Source organism: Athene noctua, chromosome 1, assembly GCF_965140245.1.
Source record: "Athene noctua chromosome 1, bAthNoc1.hap1.1, whole genome shotgun sequence".
Classification (NCBI taxonomy): domain Eukaryota; kingdom Metazoa; phylum Chordata; class Aves; order Strigiformes; family Strigidae; genus Athene; species Athene noctua.
The window spans coordinates 163,084,968-163,106,406 of record NC_134037.1 but is presented as its reverse complement, the minus strand read 5'-3'; the positions used below and the strand labels follow the sequence as shown (position 1 = coordinate 163,106,406).

The following is a 21,439-nucleotide window of genomic DNA, read 5'->3' as shown; positions in this document are numbered from 1 at the left end:
ACTCATCACCCACCGGCTGCTGCTCCCCATGACGCGCTCCCACCTTCCCCAGGAAAAAGTCTCTTTGCTTGTTTCAGTTGTGATGCTGCCCCAGCATGGGTTTAGGTGATGCTGCTCCAGCACAGCTCAGATCTTCTCCATGGCCTATCATCCTTCGTGCCAGTGGGGAGCCCTACCTTGAGGGGAGGTGACAAGAAATGGGGCTGCTGCCACTAAGCCTTGGCTCAAAATGCCTTCCTTGGGCACCGGTGCCCAGCCTGCCTCATGTCCCAGCAGCTCCCTTCCTATGCCTGTCCCCCTTCCAAAGGAAGGGAGTGGCTGCCAAGTCCACACCAAAGCATTCTCCTCTTCCCCAACACCTTCACAGCTATTCAGCCATGGGAAGAGGAAGGCTGGGCCAGGAAGTGATGTGATCTAATTTTGTCCCAAATTTCCCCTACAAGGAGGAAGCAGGGCCTGACTACTTGCTTTCTGCTGTCACTGACAATGCACGTTCTCCTCTCCTCCTCCTCTTCCTCTTCTTCTTCCTCCTCCTCCCTCATTCCCCTTTGGAACCTCTCCAGGTTTGAGGCAGCACCTTTCAGCATACTCAAGCTGCCCCAAAGTGGAGTGAACCTTTGCTGCCCTAACCCTATTTTTGATCCTTCTGCATTGCTGGAGGATCTAATCAATTTATTTATCAGGAAGTGCAGTTTTCCTAGTTAACCACAGCCCATCCTTACAGACGTGTCTTTTCCCAGTAATGGGAGTTATCCCATTTTGTTAACAGCCTGCTGCCTCATTTGAATGCAGCAGTGTCATGGGCAATAAAAACATGGGCTATATTCCTCACCGCATCAAAAACACAGAATGAAGCTGAAAGCAGGCATGCAAGAAAATATCAAGATACTGTTTTCATCTATTCATTTAAATACCTCAATCACTCCCTAAATTCTCCTCCCTGGCAGCCATCCCAGCAACAGCACCTGGTAAAGCTGAGGAGGGGCCAGCTCTGTCCCTGCTTGCTGCTGGCTGAGAACTGTCAGGGGCCACATGACACACCAGTGCCGGTCTGTCACAGCCCCAGGGATGCCGAGAGTATGTTATCCCACATCACCTGCATCATCTGAATGAGTTTAAATGCAGCTGCCTTGCAAATTCTTTGTATAGGTTCCAGATGGAACACTCCCTTTGGCTAAATGGTGTCTACAGACACTTTTTTCTCAAATGAAAAATAGTTTTTTTAGGGTTTGGGTTTGTTTTTTTTTCCTTTTAGGTGATGGTTAGGAGTTAACCAGGGCTCCCTGTTGCGAGTTGTTTGTGTTAGGTTTGAGGGGCAGCCCTGGAAATGGCTCCTCCCTTCCTCCTCACACCCCAAAGGTTGCAATGTCACTGTAAGACTGACCTCACCTTACATCATCACAGCTCCTAATCCCAGGGGATTTTGCTGACACTATTGCTCTTTCTAAAAATGCCTCCATATGTGCCTACCTGCACAGCTGTGGTCCCTTGTCTAGACCCAAGGACACGTGGGGCACGGTGCGTTTGTGGGTGTGAGCCTGCAGGGCAGCGGGGAGGCGAGTGTCGGGGTGCACGGGCAGCTCGCGTGGGGCCAGGGCAGCAGGACTGGTGATGCCCCGACACCCGGGCATGCCTCTCCCGCTCCCCTTGTGCTGGCCCTGCCCGCACCCCGCGGTGCTGGGGCCTGTGTCACCCCGAGGTGCCGGCGCGGGAGCCGCCCCTGTGCCCCCTCAGCGCCTCCCACCTCTGTGCCCAGGGCTGGAGCCGGCACCTGCAGCCTGCAGCGGGAGGCCGGCTGACAGCACCCACGCCACGGGCTCCTGCCCTCCCCCAGCCTGGTGAGGCTGGGTGTTTTCCTGTTTGCCTCTTACCTTTTGCACTGATCCCGGGGACAGGGGACAGTGACAGCCAGGCTGCTGTCCTTGCAGGAGCCAAGGAGCCAGCCTCTGCCTGCTCACACCCCAGGGGTATTACCCGGGAGAATTCCAGGGCTCACATCTTCCTAATTCTTTTTCCCCAGGAGGGGCTGGAGCCCTGCACCCAGCTGTCCTTAGCTGCCAGGTCTGTACCGACACTCAGCGCAGAGGGGCTGGGGACGAGAGCGGGGGGTGGCGGAGAACTGGGAGGCTGCAAGAGCCACGGAGCTGGTGAGCCACGGAGCTGAACTGATGGAGGGAGCAGGGGCTCTGCCTGCCAGGTGTTGTTTGCTGTTACAGCCGTGCCAGTGTTTGACTGCTCTTTTGGGCTGGGTGCAAGCCCAAGGCAGCTGCATCTGGGAGGATAACCTTGCTTGCATATTGTTTGGGGGGATTGCTGGGTTTTACGATTCAAAATAGTATGATACAGCATGTATAAGAGGACTAAATTTCTGTCTTACGACCAGACAAAACTAGTGCTTTTAGGAATAAATAAGTGTACTCCCCCTGCATGAGTATTGCTTTTTAAAGCGGCACAGGGACCTGAAATGTTGCTCAGGTAGGTGGGGATGGATGGCCCTAGAACTCTTTGGGAGAGGCTATAGATTTGCTGGAGAAAGGCAGCGACTGTGGAAGGTGTGTGCATCTTGTGTGTAACTGCAAATCTAATCGTACAACCCTGCTTGCTCCTGGGCTGCACTGTTGTCCCATCTCTGCTAGGATCACAGTGTCCTGGATGCTGCACTGTTGCAAAATTTCCAGGAGCTGGAGGGAGAAAATGGGTATGTCTTGTGCAATGCTCTGGTCTCCAGAAGACTGTCTGACCTACTCATCCCTGTAATGAACAGCCAGGGAAATGAGCCAGGGAGGTCAGTAGATCCATTGCTTTATGGTGGTGGAGAAGCATGTCACTGGCAAAAAATATGGGGAAGTGGGCAATGTGCTGTGCTTTCTGCCATGAGCACAGCACAGGCTTTTTTTTTTTTTTTTTTTTTTTTGTCATTGGTTCATGAGAAGTTGCTAGAGTACTGTATTTTCTACAGGTATGTATTCCTCTAGACTCCCTGGGTTTCTGGTGCTTGGTTACTGATGCTTTTGGCAGCAATATGAGAGAGAGAATGTTGAAGATGTTTGATTAGTATAAATTTGAATATAGGTCCTTTGATTTGTGAGAGCTGAGAAAATTATATTAGGAGATGAGCATCTGTAATTTAATGTCCACCTCTGTTTACATGATAAATACCACATTTTAACCTCAGCAGGGAAGGAAAGTACAGCTATCCAAAGCAAATCTCTTTGCTCACCTAACACTCGAGGACAAAACTCCCATTAAGGTCCAAAGCTGAGTGTCACATCCTCTAGGTACAACACATGACAGAAAATTGCCTCTTTTCTTTCTAAACCCTAGCAGTCAACTGGTACTTAACAACATCTCACAGCCGAATCTCAGCTGTTGGCAATAAGCCCGACTCAGACAGGGGCAGAAAGGACCGTACTAGAGCTGGCGGCAACGGCTGGGTTGGGTCCACTGCCCTGGCAGCAGCATCCAGGCTCACGGAGCAGCTCAAAAGAGCAGATAGACCAATCTGGCTTTGCCTTTGTTGGGAACCAATGAGGTGTAAGTCAGTTCTGACATTTATAATGTAGACAGAAGTTATTAAATGCCAGATGCTCTGCAGCTGCTAATCACTCTACTTGAACTCTAATGTCAATTTACAGCTCTGTAGTGATACGCCTGTCACGGTCCTACCTCCCCAGCAGCAGTGAGTGTGACTGCCTCGGCAACCAGACAGGCACAGCATGCTCTCCTGTGGCTTAGTTTGGCCTCTCTTCAGACTCAACCAGGGAGGGTCAAACTCCACATTACACAGATGGTCTCATGGACTTGCATTTTGTAGGTCCAGCACTCCATAGCTGTAAGCATTTGGTTGTTCAAGAGATTAGGAGTAAGTCTCTCATAGCATGGTCATACTGGAGAGGCATGGCCTCAGACACACTCGGGGTGATTTCTGAGATGGTAGATAGACACAATGCACGTGAAGCCTATTCACACTTGCGCATGCATCTCCATCCTCCAGCCCTACAGCATGCCCTGTTTTATAGCTCCAGAAGTAACTGGGTCTTCCCTGAGCTTGGCCATCACAGCCCTCCATCACATCCGGACATTTTTAAACAAGAGCCTTAGTGTTTTAAAGCTTTCTTCCCTAATCCCCCCTGTTAACTGTGAAAATGCAGTCTTGACAGTTGTCCTCTGCCAGAGAGACCTCAACCTTTACCTTCAGGAGGTGGCTCTCAGGGTTGATGCTGGGCCAGTTTTCCTTCCACCCCAGAGAGAAGATACCACCATGAACAAAGTGGCTGACAGAGGTTTATTTTTCACTTTTCCTTTCTAGAGACCTGCTTTCCATCTCTAGGAGGTCTCCCTTCCCTCGCTGCACCCCACAGCTCTTGCCCAAGCCGTGGAGATTCAGGGGAGCAGCAAATACTCCTACAGGGATTGTGGGAGATGTTGAAGGGTTGAGCAGTGTGAACAGACTCTGGTATGCTTAGAATTAAGAAGAGTAGGACTCGTTCTTCTCTACACAGGGGACTTTGGGGTGTATGAGGGAAGGGGGTAGTGGGTTTGATTGCTTCTTCCCCACCAGTGGAGTGTCCCCACTGCAAGGAACAGCTCACCTGTGTAAGTACACCCCTGGGGAAACTTTCGCATAGAGCAATGTCCAGGTTAAAGGCATTCCCAGCAATAACAGCCAACAGACAGAAAAAGCAAACACTGTCTAGGATCCTCAAATATTCACTGATGTTAGATTGAATGCATGGTTTTACACCTCCCGAGAACCTGTTCATTTATAAGCAATATTTTAAAATACTTTGGAAAGCGTGGTTAAGTTGACTTCAGATGCTTTTCCTCCCTCAACTGATGGTAGAATCTGTAGGCCATATCCAGCTGACCACACAGAGACATTTATGGGACAGATCTGTCTCCTACAGTCCTGCTTTTGTCAGTTCCTCAACTCCAGAAACCTGCCTGTGGCATCTTGTTTGCCATCCTAAACCCACGGTCTTCATGAAGATATCACCCAGAGGAGGTCCCTCTCCACCTCCCAGAAGAAATCTCTGGCATGAGAAAGAGGGCAAATGGCCAATGACAGTGAGAAAAGGGACAAGGCTTGGCAAGCAAGGGCCAGCTCCAGTGGTGCTGCTTGGCACCATGGACCATGGCCAATGGGGCAGTGCTTCAGGTCATTGCTGACACCTGATGGAAGATGAATTTGGGCAATGCCAGTAGTACACCGGCACTGCTGGGAAACCCATGTGTTGGAAAACAACCTGCACCGAGCCCATTGCTTTTGCTTTGAAGATCTGTCACCTGTATTTAGTGTAATGGATGGAGAAGCAGCAATGCATCTTAGAGCAGGATGTGGCCCAGGCTGCTGCCAACTTTGAGGAATTTGCTCTGAATCACTGGCCAGTGAAAAAGTTGCTGAACTGTTCAGTTTTGCCCCAGGTCATTTTTAACACGGGCAGTTCACTGTTCCCTTCCCAAGAGAGGTAGGAGGGGGTGATTCCCCGGCATGCACTGAAACCTCCTGTGAGATGGGGTGGGGTGGGAACCACCAACCCAAGTGAAGTCCCGGCTTACCAGGATGCAACCTGGGTAAACCAGGATGCTGATTTTGGGCTGAGCATGATTTTACTCAGAGCTCCTTGGGGAAGATCCGCAAGGAGACTGATCATGGTTTGGAGCCCATCAGCAGTCATCTGGGGAGACTAGTGAGGAGCAGAAAGCCACTGTGGTTATGGCCAAAAGAGAGAGCTTTTGGGACCATGAGATGTGACCATCTGTCATGGAGTAGGCCAATGATGCAAGTGGTTCTTCCCCTCCTGTGTACTGCAGCTCTAAACGAGTTCCAGAATGGATTTCACTGGAGTTGCACAGGGCTTGTTGAGATTTCAGGAGATTTAATGGAGAATGGAAGCGTGCCCCTTCCCTCCCTTAGCCTCTCCTGTTACTGCCATCTGATGTGGTTACAAAGATGAGGCTGCTCAGTTCCCTGCAGTTTCCAGCCCAACTGGTGTGCAAGCAACCCAGAAGTGGGCAATACCTTTCAACCCTCAGAAACTTCCCCAAAAAATATAGAGAGGTAGCTGAGAATATCCAGCCCTAAAATGCCAGTTCATCAGCACCTGAAGTGTCTTCAGTGCCACTGCTAATTATTATGAGAAATGATTGCCTGTCTTTCCGGAAAAAGTCAAGAGCACCAGTGTAATTCTTCTTTCATTGTCTTAAAGTTATCACAATGATTTGTTAGCAGCTTTACATTTTACAGTGTCAACACGTTCTACATGCTTAGGAGGAGTAATCTCAGATAAAGGTTTAAACTTCTTTTTCTCTTCCTTTCCTTTTTAAAGGATCTGAAAACAGCTGTGAAATGTGAATAGATTTTAACTATTAAGCCCAAGCTGCCAAGACGCTATTTCCTGTAGCTTTGACTCATGCAACTGAAGAAATAAATTGGATCAGAATATTGTTTTATACTGGCAATTTTTGTCTCCCTCTGCCACCCCCTGGGTCAGCTCTATTTAAAGTCAAAATACCAAGGCATACTTTCATCTGTGTTCATTTTTCCTGCTGGCAAGGGACCCCATCACAGGACCTGCTTGTTTGGAGCAGGGTGAGTCTGAGCCCACAGAAGCCTGACCTGGGCTTCCAATTGTCACACCCTCATCAGGGGAAGCAGGCTGATGTCATCTGGCATGGGCTGGTGCCACTCACATCCCCCAGGGTTGTCTGGTGAGAACAGGGCTTTCTCCACAGAATTTATCATCCTGGGCTGAGCATCTGACTTTCAGTGAGACTTGGCCCCAAATCCATGACTGCACAGCTGGGAGGTCTAGCAAAAGGGTTCAGACTAAAAATCAGCACATGCAGTTACATTAGCAATTAATTTATGTGACTGTGTTTCATCATATTTATGTCTGCATTAACTATTTCATTCAGCTGCCAACAGCACCTGCTTACACAGAACACACTGGGTAAATCACTGCTCTTTGTCTGAGGGGTGGCAGGTCACAAGATCAGTGTCCTCTTCTTGCTTCCTCTGTCTCAGCATCTCCTTTTGCAGCATTTATGCCATAGCAAGGTTCAGACAATTCAAAGAAGCCTCCAGATACATCTCATTACTGCAGTGACATTGCTGGCAGCTGGAGGCTGTGTGCACAGCTAAACTCCCTCTCATGCAAAGGTCCTGCACAACATCTATGCATCATTAATGTCGCCCTCACAGAGGGGTGTAATTGCTGCCTAGACCTTTTGGTGGCTTTCTGCCCAAGGGTTCATTTCGTTCTTGATGTATTATAAATGATTATAATGTAATACCTTTAAAAAAAAAAAAACCAAAAAACAAACAACAAAAGGTAAGTAAGCTGGAGGAGCTTTTGCTAACATGCTGGCCTGCTCTCACAGATTTAAAACTGTAGAAAGCACTGACAGCCATCTTATGTGATTACAAGATTGCTGTCACAGAAGTCACCTTGAATAACAGTACCTCATTCAGATGTGCTAAGGGCAAAACCAGAGGGAGACTGTTGTCTTAATTTTTCAGGAGACATTAAAATTAGGCATTGTAGCGAGATTGTCAGTCATGTTACCTGGCTGCTGAGGTTTTGGGACTGCAGTGCTGATAGGATCATTCTTACTAACTGATTTACAGCTGACATTGGAAATGGGAAAAGGACCCTTCAGCATCTTGTGTAAGACTTGTCAGTGTAGAGTACTGTGGTTAAGAGGCTTTGGACATCCAGGTGCTTCTTGGTATAACTGTCTCCTGCCCTGTTCCTGACCTGTGGTGCTGCTGGTGGAAGTCCTTCTAACCAGACAACAAAACACTGGTTGCATAGCAATTTAATTTGGAGGGGAAAGCAATAAACTACCTGGGAAAGATGCTTTTCCTTTCTACTGCCATATAGGCAGTTACTATAGACTCCATCTGTGTCCACTCCCTGGTCAAATTCCTGCTGTGAAGTTGCATTAAATTAGTGTGGGATACATTTCTGACAAGGTTTGGTTGCTCAGTTTTGCATGGTGTATGTCATGATGAGAGCTGCAGAAGAAAGGTAAGACTGATCAACACGGGTGTACAGAAGGATCTTGCTGCAGGTACTGATTTCCACTCGTTGAAGATCAGGTACAGAAGTTTTGTTTCCAAATTCAATCCTTAAGCTGAAAGTAGAGGAGAGAGGACTGAGGGCAGCCATGATCACGATCTTCAAAGCCAGAATCAGTTGCTGCAGAGTGGGAGAAAGACACTTCTCATGCCCGTGGGGGCTCCGGGGAGAAGTCACGGGCTTTAAATAACAGCATGGGAGGCCTGAGTGAGGTATCTGAGTGAGTGGCCAACAGCTGGGGCAGATGTGTACCATGACAGACCATCTGTGAAGATTGAGAAGGTTTTGTAAGGCAAGCATTTATGGGCGATGGACTCAGCCTAGCTAGCCTGGCTTGGAAACAGGGGGTTAAGGTCCCTTCAGGCCTGTCCAACTACCCTGCATCTGTGCTGGCCCTGAGGTAGCTTTCTCCCTGAGGAGGTGAACCAGTAAAGGGAGACAGAGAGAAGTGCATCTTGATCTGTGAAGTGAAGAGACAGAGAGAAGTGCATCTATCTGATTGGCATGTCCCTTATTTTTATTCTTTTCTAGCTAAACAATAATTAGGGAAAAAAGAAGTGCGAAGAACAGAAGAACAAGATGTTGGTGTTGTCTAACGACACAGCCCTGAATTCACTCCTCTCCAAGCTTCTTCAAGACTACCTGGAGCAGACAAACAGCTCTGCAGCTTCCCAGGTCAAAAGTGCCAGCAGCAACCTTGAAATCATCTACGTGCTGCTGATGGTCGGCCTCTTTGGCTTCTTCACAGTGGGAGTCATGCTGACCAACATCCGCGCCAGGAGGCTGGAGGACTCCCGCGACCCCTACAATACCTACATTGCCACAGACATTTGGCACAAGAAGGACAGGGAGTATTTTCAAGCCAAGCTCATAGAAAATTACAAGCTGTGTTGTGTCTTTGAAAACCAGTTGGCCGTGGAGCAGCCAAGCATGCAGATTCCTGAGGCAAAGTCTTCCTAGCAAAATGGGAAAGGATTGCATTTTGCACGGGGACAACCTGACTGATACCTGGTATGAACCAGGCTAGCTGCTTGCCCATCTGCAGAGCCGCAGGTGCTGGCCTTGGCCAGGCTAAATAACTGTGGACTGATGGTGAAGCTGACAGGTCTGTGATGGCCCTGGTGCAGCAAAAGTGCCTGGCCATCAGTAGCTGCATTCACTGTTGCATTCCCTGTTGCATTGTTGCAGTCACTGTAAGGTCGAGGAGGGGGGACACGCAGAGGGAGTATCATGGACTCATCAGCTTCACCTATCAAAGAAAGCAAATGTTGGCGTTGCCAGTGTGAACATTTGCAGTAGTCCATGTAATTAAAACCAAATTGGATCAAACACAAGCTAGAGGTGTGAACTGCCAAGTATGGTTTAGGCAATCAGTTGCAAGTAAAACCAGTTTCTTTCAAGAAAAAGTAGCTGAGAAATTCCATTTGCATTTTTGTCCAGCATAGAATAATAATTTTATAAATTGTACAATGCTGTGGATTATCTATTTCTTTCAGAATTATGCACCTTTTTGAGATAAAATTTTAGAAAAATATTTCAATTTTTTCCTGAAAACCATTTCTGTAGAAAAATGCAGACTTTGGGGAAAATTTTTAGTGACTGTCCCTAATTTCTAGCAGGTACCCCAGTCAGCCTTGCTGACTACTTGTGGTTTTCCTTCTCATGGATGGGGGTTGATCCTGGCAGCAATAGCCACCCTTGTACAGCACATGGGGTCTATGCCATGCAAGTGTGTTATGTTTTGAGAGTTTCGATCACATTTAATTATTGAACAAGACCTGCTAGCCCTTGGTTGGAAGATGAATTTCCACTCTGTGAAGAGCAGTTCCGCAAAGTGTCTGATATTTAATCACTGACTCAGCTTATGTCTGTGCTTAACTTAAAGCCTGTGAGCAGTTCCTCCAGCTCTCAAGAGCAGCCTGCCTCAGTATAGCTGTTTATCTATTGCAGTATCCAGTGTGAGGTCCATGCCAGTAGAGTTTTCCTGCCCTTGGCCTCCTTACTCCCTCCTTCAGCAGGCCCTGTCTGCCGAGCTGTGGGGGTATGATGGCAGCCAAAATCAGCTTCTGGGGCAGCAGCTATCATCTGTCTCTGTTAAAAGGAAGAAATAGGGCTCCCCAGGACACTGCATTACTCAAAATAGCAACTTTGCCAGTTTGAAGCCTGTTTTCGTGTTTGGGATCAAAGAAGCGATGGTCTGGGCAGGAGGGGGGGTTTTATTTCTGCTCTGCAGATACACATCCCATTTTTAGCTACTGGAGAGGAAAGAGAAGTGGGAAAGGCTTGAAAGAAAGTCATGCAGAGCAGCCGCTTGAAAGGCAAGGTGAGGGCAGATAGCTAGCCAAGTATTTGGACAGGCAAGCAATACCAGGCACAGCATATCCCTTTTCCACACATATGTATCTCTTTAGCACTGCAATTTCATTAAATATCATAGCCATATTACATTGTGTTCCCAGAATACTTAGGATAATTAAAAATGCGGAGTTTTGGAATTTTTTAAAAGGTATTTATAGGGTGCCTAACATTAAGCTGAGGACAAGATACATGTTTTCAGTGTCTTGAACAGCTTGGAAAATCTCCATCAGCTTAATTATCCAAGTCACTTTTTCCTCTAGAGGAATGTAAACCAAAGCCAAGCTTTGGAAAAATGTTGACTTCTCAGCTTGGGCACTGCTCTTTTGGGATCTCACTGTGCAGTCTGTTTATTACTTTCATTTCCCTCCCCCTGTGAGAGTGCAAATGCTCTTGCTTGCTGGTTCTCCAGAGGCAGGCCCGTGCAGCATTGCTGACAATATTTAAACTTGCATCAAAAATGGCCTTTAATTACATTAAAACCTTGGAACATTAAGCTTGTCAAAAGGGCTCCCTCCTGCAGCTCACTCTCCACGCCAGGTGTTTTCAGGTATTTTGGGTCTAGGCACTTGCTGGTCACCTTATTTTAATAACCCTGGTGTAGTTATTTACGACAAAGGTGATTGTCAGCATTAGTTGGCTTCCACCTTTTTTTTTTTTTTCTTCATCTCTGTCATTTTATTTATTTAAAAAAGGGGAACCACTGTGCCTTAGTCATAACACTTCCCCATGTCACTAGGCTGCAAATCAACCTTCAGTGGCAGTTGTGGACTCCCACTATGGGCTTTCACATTACCTTTAAGTCTTGTAGTTCTCATTTTTCCCCTAGTTCTTCACTTGTACAAAGCAATAAAATATGAATTACAAACTGTGCTTGTGGCCTCAGATGTTTTTTTCTCCTAACCTGTTTCACAAGCTCACAGAAAGAGTGCTGATACTACCTGACGGGCACCCACTCACCCGTCCCCTTTCTACACCCTATTAACCAGGGCCAGGCCTGGGTGCTGGGATATCTCTTGGTACACCTAGATCTGGAGAAATGTCAAAATGTTAGGAACAATTCCTCACCTTGAGTAAACTCCCAGGGTTTGCAATACCCCAGGCAAGCTTGTCGTGTGTTTGGCGCAGTGATCCTGGCTGCAGGCTTTGGGCACACATTGCACACAGCTGTCCACTGTGGCACCTGCCCCTGGGGAGCCTGGGTTTTGTGGCACCCTCCAGGAGAGACACTGGGCCCAGTAAAAAGGGAGAAATAACTGTAGGGTAGTAGTCCCCCCAACAAGAGAGGAAGGTTTTGTGCTCAGCTGGAGCCCAATGGCTCTGCACAAGGCATTGGGTAGCTAGCCCTCAGGGATGCTCTGTTGATGCAGATTTTTTTAAGGCTGGAAAGGATTATTCTCATCACAGGAGAGTTACAAGTACATAACAAGTGATCTTAAGGGTTCAGGTCAGCCAGGTCCCTCTGCATGCTCTCCTTGAAAAAGGCTCTGAAATCCCTTTCTATATAGCTCTGGATTATGTAATAAGAGTTTTGGAGATGTAAAGTGTGAGCCAAGCTGCAGCCTGCATTGCCGAGCATCCTCCAGGGCTTGTAAACACAGCTCCCACTTCCTCTGTCATTATCACTGACTCATGTAGGATGGCTGACACGGGACACATCTCTGATTTCATGCAATAGGAGAAAGAGCATTCACCGGCCACTGAGTGCCTAGAAATGTGTGATTAGTTCACTCGCTCATCATCTTTGCCATAGACCAAAGGCCAGCAACAAACCTGTAATATAATTACCATCACACAGAGCTCACATTTTCCAATTTCCTGCTTGTTGGGGAGATAGAAAAATCTTAAACTCATTAGTCAAGTGTTGCACTTCCTTTGGCCCAGACTTTAAGTTTTTTGCCTAAGAGACACAAAATAGTCAGGGAGACTGTCAGATTTGTTTTTCTCCAGTCCCCAGTAGCTAAAGTCTCTGGCTTCATCAGCTATGGCTTATTCTGGTTGGTAGCCTTGCTGCTGGTTGGCCTAATGAGCATACATACCTCCAGGCACAGGTATTGCTCTCTGGCTACTTATGGTTTTTATAATAGAAATCGCGCGACATAGAAATGCCAGCATTATATAGAAACAGCATTTTGAATTTAAGCCCTACATTATTCATAGCAATGTGATGGTAAAGCACCAGGGTCTCAAGCAAAAATCAAAGCCCAATATAGCAAGGTCTCTCCTGTATATATTTTGAGAGATTCTGTTTTGTACAGTTGCAGACTAATAAACTAGTTGTGTGGTACAAAGCCAACAACAAAAAAAAAAACCATTTATGAATAACTGTGGTACAGCACAAATGCAGACAAGATTCTGTGTTGCACCTCTTGGAGGGGAAAGTTAGTCCTCAGGCCTTGGAAGAAGAAGCTCCAGGGCAGTGTTTCACTGGATGGCCACTGACTCATGGGGAGATGAAGTCGTCCTCTTCTCCCCTTTCCTGCCTGCCCTGGAAACCTGTCTGGGTTGCCCAGACTCTGGGCAACTTTGTGACTACTGCAGTCCCCCCAGCCTCAGGCCATGTCTGCAAAGCTGTTGCAGGAGCATCATCTGCAATGCTTCTACTGAGAAGACTTCCCCAGCCATGCATGGAGCAGAGTGCAGCTACCCTCCTCTGGCAGCATGTAGTCATTTGCTGGAGTGGGAGTATGTTTACTTGAGGGTATGTCTGCATGGGTTCACACAGAGAGTGTATGGGTGTCCAGATGCCAGCTCTGGCTGTAGGAAAGCATGGGTGAAGTGCTGAGGTTGACACCAATACGCCCTAAGCAGTGACTAGAAGTGGTTTACATCCAGGCAGCACAGAGCTCAGGGGAGCTGGGCTGATCTGTAGCTGCTCTGTAGCCTGATGTACGCAACCTTTTCGTAGGAAGCCCAAACTGAGAGCTCACCCTCTGCCTTCACTGCAAAACCTTCACTTCTCTCTTGCCAGCCTGGAGAGCTTCAGGCCCTGGTTCTTATTTTCCATCATTATACCCAGCAGAAACCTTAGAGCTGCAAGTATGAGAGATCAAACCCTAGTATTAAGTAGTCCATTTGGAAAACACTTAACAGTCAAAGGCAGCCCAAGTGTGCAAGCCTGAAGTGAGTTCCCCCACCTCCTCACTTTATAGTTATCAGTGTTATCTTTATTTGCAGTTGGTTGGGTCAGACCTGCTATAACGGGAAACGTCACAAAGACAAGCAGAAGGAAACCGATAAAAATAGAAGATATGAGCAATCAGAAGCAAGTAGAACATTCTTTACAACCGATAACTGGAATTATCTTATATAATATTTCTATGGCATCCTGTTTCATTTTTACACGTTGTTATCACTATGCCAAACTCACTCCCTAATCTCCTTATCCAGCTGGAGCCATCAGCTATGCATGTGAAACCTCCACGAAGCCTTTCTCAAGAAATTGCTCAAGGGACCAGCAGAAATGCAATTGCTTTTCAGAGGAGGCTGTGAAAGGTCACGCTGCCTTTCACCAGTGAGGTGGGCAGGAGCCTGCTCCCTGAGACCAGACCAGTCCATGCAGCTGTCTTCATGGACATGTTCAAGCAGAGAAATGGTCCCAGTCAACTGCCTTCAAATGACTAGAAGCAAAGGCCCATAACATACTGAAAAAGCCAAGCAAAGTACTTAATTCTTGGTAGTTCTAGGGCAGGGCTTGAAAGGAGGGTTGTTTCTAAAGCAAGCTTTCAACTGTACCCACAAGTGTCCTTGAGATCAAATGAAAGATGTATAAGTATTGGTGGAAAATGCACAGATGCTAAATCCAGAAGTGAACATTATGACCATCTGATCTGATTTAGCAGAAAGCCAAAGACTCTAAAGCAATACTTTCTCTAGGCGGGCCTAGAGCTTCTGTTTGGGCTACAGAGTGTTATTTTCAGAGGCACACTCAGGCTCGCCAAAATAATTGCTCTGCTCAGTCCACAAAATCCATACACTGAACCAGGGGCCACTGATCTTCCAAGACCAAGAGCCAAACAAAATAAAACGTGACACTATAATGAGAGAGCACTTGCTTTAAAAAAAGCTTAATTTAGCATTGGTCTGATGAGTGTGATAGTTTTACAACAGGTACACCACACAACCCGAAACAGTTGACCTTTGCAGAAATACACTGATTTTGACTGATGTCCAGTAAATGGATTCTCAGTATATGATAATTCTGATTTTGTTTCTAGATGCAGTAGCTTTCATACCTTTCTACAAGAAAAGCATAGCTCGTTTCCCAGCTGTGAGCATTCATTCTAATTTAATTCTGAGGATCAGGGATTGATCGTCAGCTGCAGTTCAGCACAGCACACTGACCTGCTGGGAGGTAATGCTCATTTGGCACAGCTTCTCAGCAGTCCCTCTTCTGCCTCCACCTACTGCGATATTTATTCTTCTCCAGGTTTCCCTCCAAACCACAACCTCTAGCCTTCAGACCTTCCTCCCCAGCCTCCCCCATGAGTCTGCAGGTAGAAAGGAGCATAACCCCTCTGCCTCAGCAGAAGGGATCCCTATCAGTGGAGGATCTAACCCATTGTTCCCAAAGCCTGAGCTCCGATTTCCTTTTTCCTTGTGACCTCCAGCTTCAAGTGGCAGGGTAATTTGTCAGGGGAACAGTTGATTCAGCAGCTGTTCTGGTTCACTGTTGTGCACATAAGCCTCAAGCCTGTGGTCTTTATTCAGACCCATGGCAACAGCAGGCTTAGGGACCTCCAATCTGATGGGGCTTTTTACCCTGGCAATATTTTCTCAAGCCTTTATTATTAGCTTCCCACCTAACAATGCAAAATGAATCTGGGAAAAGAGTGCAAACAATAATCTCATACCAACTCTGCACCTGCAGGTGAGATCCCTTCTCTGGGCTGCTCAAACCAAGCTCACCCCACAGGTGACTGCAACTTCATTCTCAGCAGTCCAGCTCCTGGTGTCTCAGGGATGGATCTGACCCTGAGCCGCATGCAGAGAGCAGAGGACTAAAATATCAAAACCTCCCCATACTTGTATTTATTTTTCACCTTAATATGCAAGTGTTATGGTACAGGAATAGACAAACCAGCACACTTACCAGTTAGGCACCCTCTGCCAGCCAAGGAGCCACAGATATTTACCCTCAGGCAGCCTGTGGCAGGTCTGACACCTAAAATTAACCCTCTGCTATGCTTCTATTTATTTCCTCCCCTTTTAAAAAAGTGAGTTATCTCTCTGTAACAGCAACAGCCCAATAGTCTTTCCATCCAAATCCTGTCCTTGAGAAAGGGATTGCAACAGAATAAAATGCAATTTGAATTAAAGCAAGCAGATGAGGATCATACTGGTTCATGTTAATCCAGATTCCTGGTGGTGTTAGCTAGCTCACTGCAGAATACAGGCAATAGAGACAAGGTCTTCTTTATTTACAAGAAATTATTTAATCCTATACATGCACTTTAAACAGTCTCTTCTGGATTTCTTTATGTGTGTGCTGTTCCTTATTTCTGTTCATAGAAGTCACTGAAATGCAGAAATTGCCAGGCCCTTGGAAGCTACCACCAGGCATCTCAAGGGCAGACTACCCCGGCTCAGATTTCTGACCTATTTTTCTCTCATTTCCCACATCCCTCCAGGGTAACATGACTTTGTCCATCCAGTCTATGTGGGGCAGCTCTCCTCCCTGGAGACCCCTCTGGCTAGGCTTGGGCAGGAGTAGAGGTAATGGTAATGTCTCTACTGATGGCAGTGCTGATATTGACAGCAGTGGGAACAAGATCTTGCCCTGATTTGGACTCACCAGGGTCAAAGAAAAGGGCATCACCCTATAGTATAGGGCATCACCACATTCCAGCATGTGGCTTGTGAGGGAAATGATCTGGTCTGGTCTGATGTAAACTGTTACCCTGTGCTCTGGTAGTGTGAAAAAATGAGCTAAACTATGGTGTGTGGTTGGCATTTTGTGGCACAGCATAACTGCAATAACAGCAGAGGCAATTGTTGGTCAAGTTAACTGGCAATGAATCTATCCAGTAGCGGCTCACAGGGGCCAGCAGTCATGCCAAAACCCTAGTCCTGCTTCCCAGCTCTCCCACTAAGACACCCAGGACCTGGGATACCAGGGTCATCACAGCCACACAGATGGCGCCATCTTTTCCTTCCTTCCTTCCTTCCTTCCTTCCTTCCTTCCTTCCTTCCTTCCTTCCTTCCTTCCTTCCTTCCTTCCTTCCTCCCTCCCTCCCTCCCTCCCTCCCTCCCTCCCTTCAGTGGAAAATGACACAGGAGGTGCATTACCCTGCATCCAGATTCTCCTCTTTATTTATCCACTGAAGCAGCTGGCACTTTTGGGAATCTGCAGAGAATTAAGTAGTCTGTAAAATTTTAGAAAAGGAGAAAAGGGATGTTGCAACCTGATGTGTTTATCAGAAGTGTTTGTCGTTTTATTTCACGTTACAGTTTCCATTCAACGAGGAGGGAAAGCCTGCACCTACTGCAGGGACCAGACTGGTGTGTACCAGTTGATGGCCAGCTGTGTGTGTGGGTGCGTGCTCCTGGCCTGCTCTGAGGAAACATGTTAAACCCCAGTGCAGGTGGTTCAGGCTAACACATTTTATCTAGAAATCTTTAGGGGAGGGGGAAGAGGAAACAGGCAATTACAGTGGCAGCGACAACATGGGGCAACCTGTCAAACTGCCTGGCCCGCTGCCATCATATGTGGCCATAACCAGGTGCCTCCTTAGATCATGGCCCTACACAAATAATTCTCCTCTGCTGGCACCTCCTTCTTCCATTTTTGGGACATTATGGGCAGATCCCAGACAGCTGTTCCCAGCTGCCCAGCCTATGGTTTTAGAAATGTCCATCTCAAGGTCAATGTCTGAGAAGCTCATCACAGCGATGGTTCAGAAGTAGCACTCTGAAGGTAACCACCCTGCCACAGCTGCATCTTTGCCAGTGGCTGCAGTCACAGGGCAGCAAACACAACTTCTCTTCCAATGTTTTTAGCCCTCTCCCTACCCTCCTCTTGCACCTACTCTGATAGCTGACTGCAATCAGGAGTGAAACATGGGAGAAAATAAGGTCTTTGTGAAGTTTCATAGATATTTTCAGCACTCATCATAGATTATGCCAGTCTTCAGTGTCCCGCTGCACTTGGTTTATCTGCTCCAGCTTGCCTCCTCCTGTGGGGAGGGCACCGCTTATCCTCTGGTGTCACCAGCAGCCACTGCCGCGGGCTGGCTCAGGTTGTCCCAGGGTGATGTTGTCTCCAGCAAGAGCTCCTTAATGTGTAGCCTGTGGTGGAAACAGGATGTGAAGCACAGGATGGGAGTGGCAATTGCTTTTATTGCTGTCCTGAAGGTGATAATACTACTCAAATCGTCTTACCATGTGCTTGGACAGGAGTCAAAAACGTGAACCTCGGACCACAATAAATGTGAATCTTTTTTGCTTCACGGTTACAATTAAAGGGCAATGTCCAGAATTTTACTGTCAGTAGGTGAGTCACAAGTGGCAAAACCTGGTGTGGCTCTGAGACAATCAACTCCTGAAGCAGTTACATCTGGGGACAGCCTGCATGTGAAATGAATCAAGTGATGAAGCATGGATGAGTCTGCAGTGCTTGGCAATGCCTGTCTGAAGTGCATTCTGCTGGGAGAAGACAGGTCCCGGTGATGCTGGCTGCTACAGCTGCCTCCTGGTGATTTGGGATAGCAGCAGCACTCAGTGTTAGAAAATTAGATTTCCTGGCAAAAGGAGAGTCAGATAATGGTGAGAGAGCAGCAGAAGCTGTGGAGGTCTGCTGCACTAGAGTACTGAGATAGCTAAATGCATTTTGAAGGATCAGCCAATAAATGTTGGAAAAGCTAGAAAAAAGGAAGAAAGAAACAAAGAGCCTAAACTTAACTGCCTGAGACTTTTGTCACTCATAATACAATGTCTAATAGCATCATTTTTGCCATCTGGCTCACACTGCATATCTCACAGAAGGCAGAAGCTCTTTTCTTTCATCTGATGTATTTAATGTGCAAGTAGCTATTCAGGGTTTGCCCCTATTGCTGAGGAGTATTGGGAAGATCTAAAGATCCTATAGGAAAAAACAGTTAAGGAGAAAGCCATGTGACTGCAGTGCAGTGCATGGGCATGGAGCAGAGACTTCTGAGCAGATGTGCCAGCACCATGCTGTTTCCACTTAGTCCCAGTATAGAATCAGGGCTGCAAAAGTGTTTTGCAAAACTAGTCAAGGATTCAGGTGAGCTTTTTCTCACACCTACACTTGAGCATGGAAAGAGAGAAACAGGTCAGCAGATAACCAGGACTAGCCCAAGGCCTGTTATTGCAACAGCAAAATGAAAGCTCTGGCTCATTCGCAGCCCCAGAAACTTGGGCAATGCAATTCATTACATGGTCTGACCTGCGTGAGAGGCGACGTGTGTTGCCTTGCTCTGGGGCCATTACCTGCAGCCCTCACCCTCTGCGAGTGCCCCTTCTCAGTCTCTTCTAGGAAACCAAGATAACTCAGCCAGCACCAAGAGGAAGCTGGAAGAAGGATGTGGCAGATTATCACTCTGCCCAACCAGGGTCCTAGGAAGGGATTTTCTACATAAAATAGCTCAGTGTTCTAACAAATCTTTCCCAGCTCTTGCCTAACTCTGCAAACTCAACACATTTCTCCTCCAGCCATGGCTCCCCCAGTTCCCCGCAGAGCAGGTCTCCTGTCAGTGCTGCAGCAGCGTGCCAGCCTCCTGGGCATTGTGCCCCTGCCTCATGGTCAAGCTAGGGCCACTTCAGAGACACTTCGGGGCTCTCCAGCTAACAGCAACCCCCAGCAGGATTGCTAGGGAAGGGGCGCCTCTCAGCATCCCTGTCTTGGGGATGGCTCATTGCTGGAGAAAATGCCTGTCAGAGCATGACCTAGATTTTTTTTGAGGAAGTCACAAGGCTTAGCATGCAAGGAACCACATGGGGTTTGGGTGCTTAGTACCCAGCTGTCCCCGATGACCAGTGTGGTCTGTTTGCAGGGCTCAGTCACGTGAACAACACTCTGTCACTCATCTTAGATCCAGACATTCCTTCATCCCACTTCCTCCAAGGTAGGCAGGTTGCCCTGGCTCAACAGGAAATATCACTTGAAGACATGATCCACCTTGTATCCCATGGGGGTGAGGGCATGGAAAACAAGCCAGCACGCTGCAGAGGAAAGTGTGCATGGGAAATGCTTCAAGTCTGAAGCTCATCTGGGCTTGTCCAGGCACTTCAGTAGCACAATAAATCTTCTGTTCCTGGCTCATTCCAACCCACAGGATTTTAAAGACATGTCTGCCTGTTGTGGTCATGTCCTGCATGTGCTTCCAGGTGTCCTTGGTCCTGGAAGAGGGGAAGCATGGAGATTAGTTCAATTTCCAACAGCTCCTAAAACCCCTGCAGGGCTTTGATTTTCACTATAGAGTTGGCAGCACTCTAAAATCCAACATTTGTGAAAAAAAAAAAAAAAAAGACTAAAATAGCCTTGCTGATGTGTATTGTTTCCGTATGTTATCTTTTTTTAAAAAATGAGACTTCAGTAATAAGAGAATCTGATCCTCAGCTGATGTGCCTTGGCCTATGTCCTATAAATCTGATAGAAACTTCTCAGCTTATTCTGGGGACCATAAGCCTTCACTGAAAGACTGTCAGATTTACTTCTTCTGGCCCTGCTGTTATGTTCATGCTCCAAACCTGTTCCCTCATCCTTCATTCCTTTTTAAAAAAAAGGTGCCACCTGGCACCTGCACAGACTTCCAGGGCTGTGGGTGGAGGAAGGAGGCTGTTACCCTTAGACAGGTGCTGGGTGCTTGTTCCTGGTCAAGGGACATGGCTGAGGTTGCATGCCTCTCTCCATCCACACTGCAATGGGATCCAGTCCTGTGACACACTCCCATAATTTCTGCCCTTCCCCTCACCTGGACATGTACGTTACCCCAGCTCCTTCATTCTCATTATTTGGAATCATATCTGGATGCTTCCTCTGGGTGAGTGGGATCCTTGTCCTGCCTTGGAAGCAGGAATCCTACATCTTTTGCCTTGGTATGACTGAGGGGGGAGTCCATCTTGTAGCACTTTTACTGTCATCAGGTTAGAGGCTGACACTAATCACAGTCATTAGAAAGCAAACTCCTCTTGAGGGCTGCCTCTCCCCCTTCGAGTAGGGAAGCTCCCCATAGAGTCCCAGGCAGTGAAGCAAATCCTACCTTTGGTGTATGCTTGAGCCTGTATTGTGCAGGTGGTCAGATGGCCAACATCACCAAGGGGTTTGTTATAGGTGTTGATCCTTTTACATTTCCATTTGATTTTGTTTCCAAGAAAAAAAGACCATCAAATCTAGGGAAGAGGTGTGAAAAAAGGTGAGTTTTCCATCTCCACACTCCAAATCGGTGGGGATAGGAGCCACAAAGGAGCTATACTTGATGGGGTAAAAGGACAAGGTATGAGGGTCACCCTTCCCTAGCCCTGACCACACTTCCTCTGAAACTGAAAACAAGACCGCAACTTCTAGTCTAGTGCTGGGTCTAACCTGACAAGTCCTGCAGAGAAGCTGGCTAATTAGCCATGCTGTAGGGCCACGCCGACCCAGCCACACAGCTCCCTGGCCCTCTCTGGCATCTCTATCTGGCTCAGCGCTGTGCCCTGCTGCTCATTCACAGCCAGCCTGGGTCTCTGGCTCTGCCTGGTGCAAGGCCAGACAGACAGGCCTGCTGGCATTTTGTGCCTACTTCTGGATTTTGGCTCTTAGAGGGATGGGGACTTTAAACGAGTAATACTCTTAGCGCCACGTTTTGCTCCAAGAGCTGGAGGCTAGATGTAAAACAGCTCTGGCAGTCTGGCAGCGGTGGGGGTTATACATGAATGGGGGAAGGTACATAAGGGAGTTTACCTAACCTCTCTTTCCCCATCATTCGTGCTGCCTGGGAGTCCTCAGGTTTCCTTTCCTCTGATCAGTAGCTGCCTGCTGATTTTCTTCCTTTTTC

At 47.4% G+C, this 21,439-nt stretch overlaps 1 protein-coding gene across 1 annotated transcript; it reads left to right on the top strand.

The window, feature by feature from the left end:
* Window positions 1–1,892: 1,892 nt before the first annotated feature.
* On the top strand, window positions 1,893–11,268 carry KCNE1 (potassium voltage-gated channel subfamily E regulatory subunit 1). Its single transcript, XM_074929098.1, has 2 exons — window positions 1,893–2,061; window positions 8,616–11,268. Exon 2 carries the CDS (start codon window positions 8,664–8,666, stop codon window positions 9,042–9,044), a length of 381 nt encoding a protein of 126 aa, XP_074785199.1. The 5' UTR covers window positions 1,893–2,061; window positions 8,616–8,663; the 3' UTR covers window positions 9,045–11,268.
* Window positions 11,269–21,439: the final 10,171 nt, after the last annotated feature.

Coding starts and splice junctions, on each gene's coding strand:
- KCNE1 (XM_074929098.1), top strand. CDS start 8,664: ATGTTGGTGTTGTCTAACGACACAGCCCTGAATTCACTCCTCTCCAAG.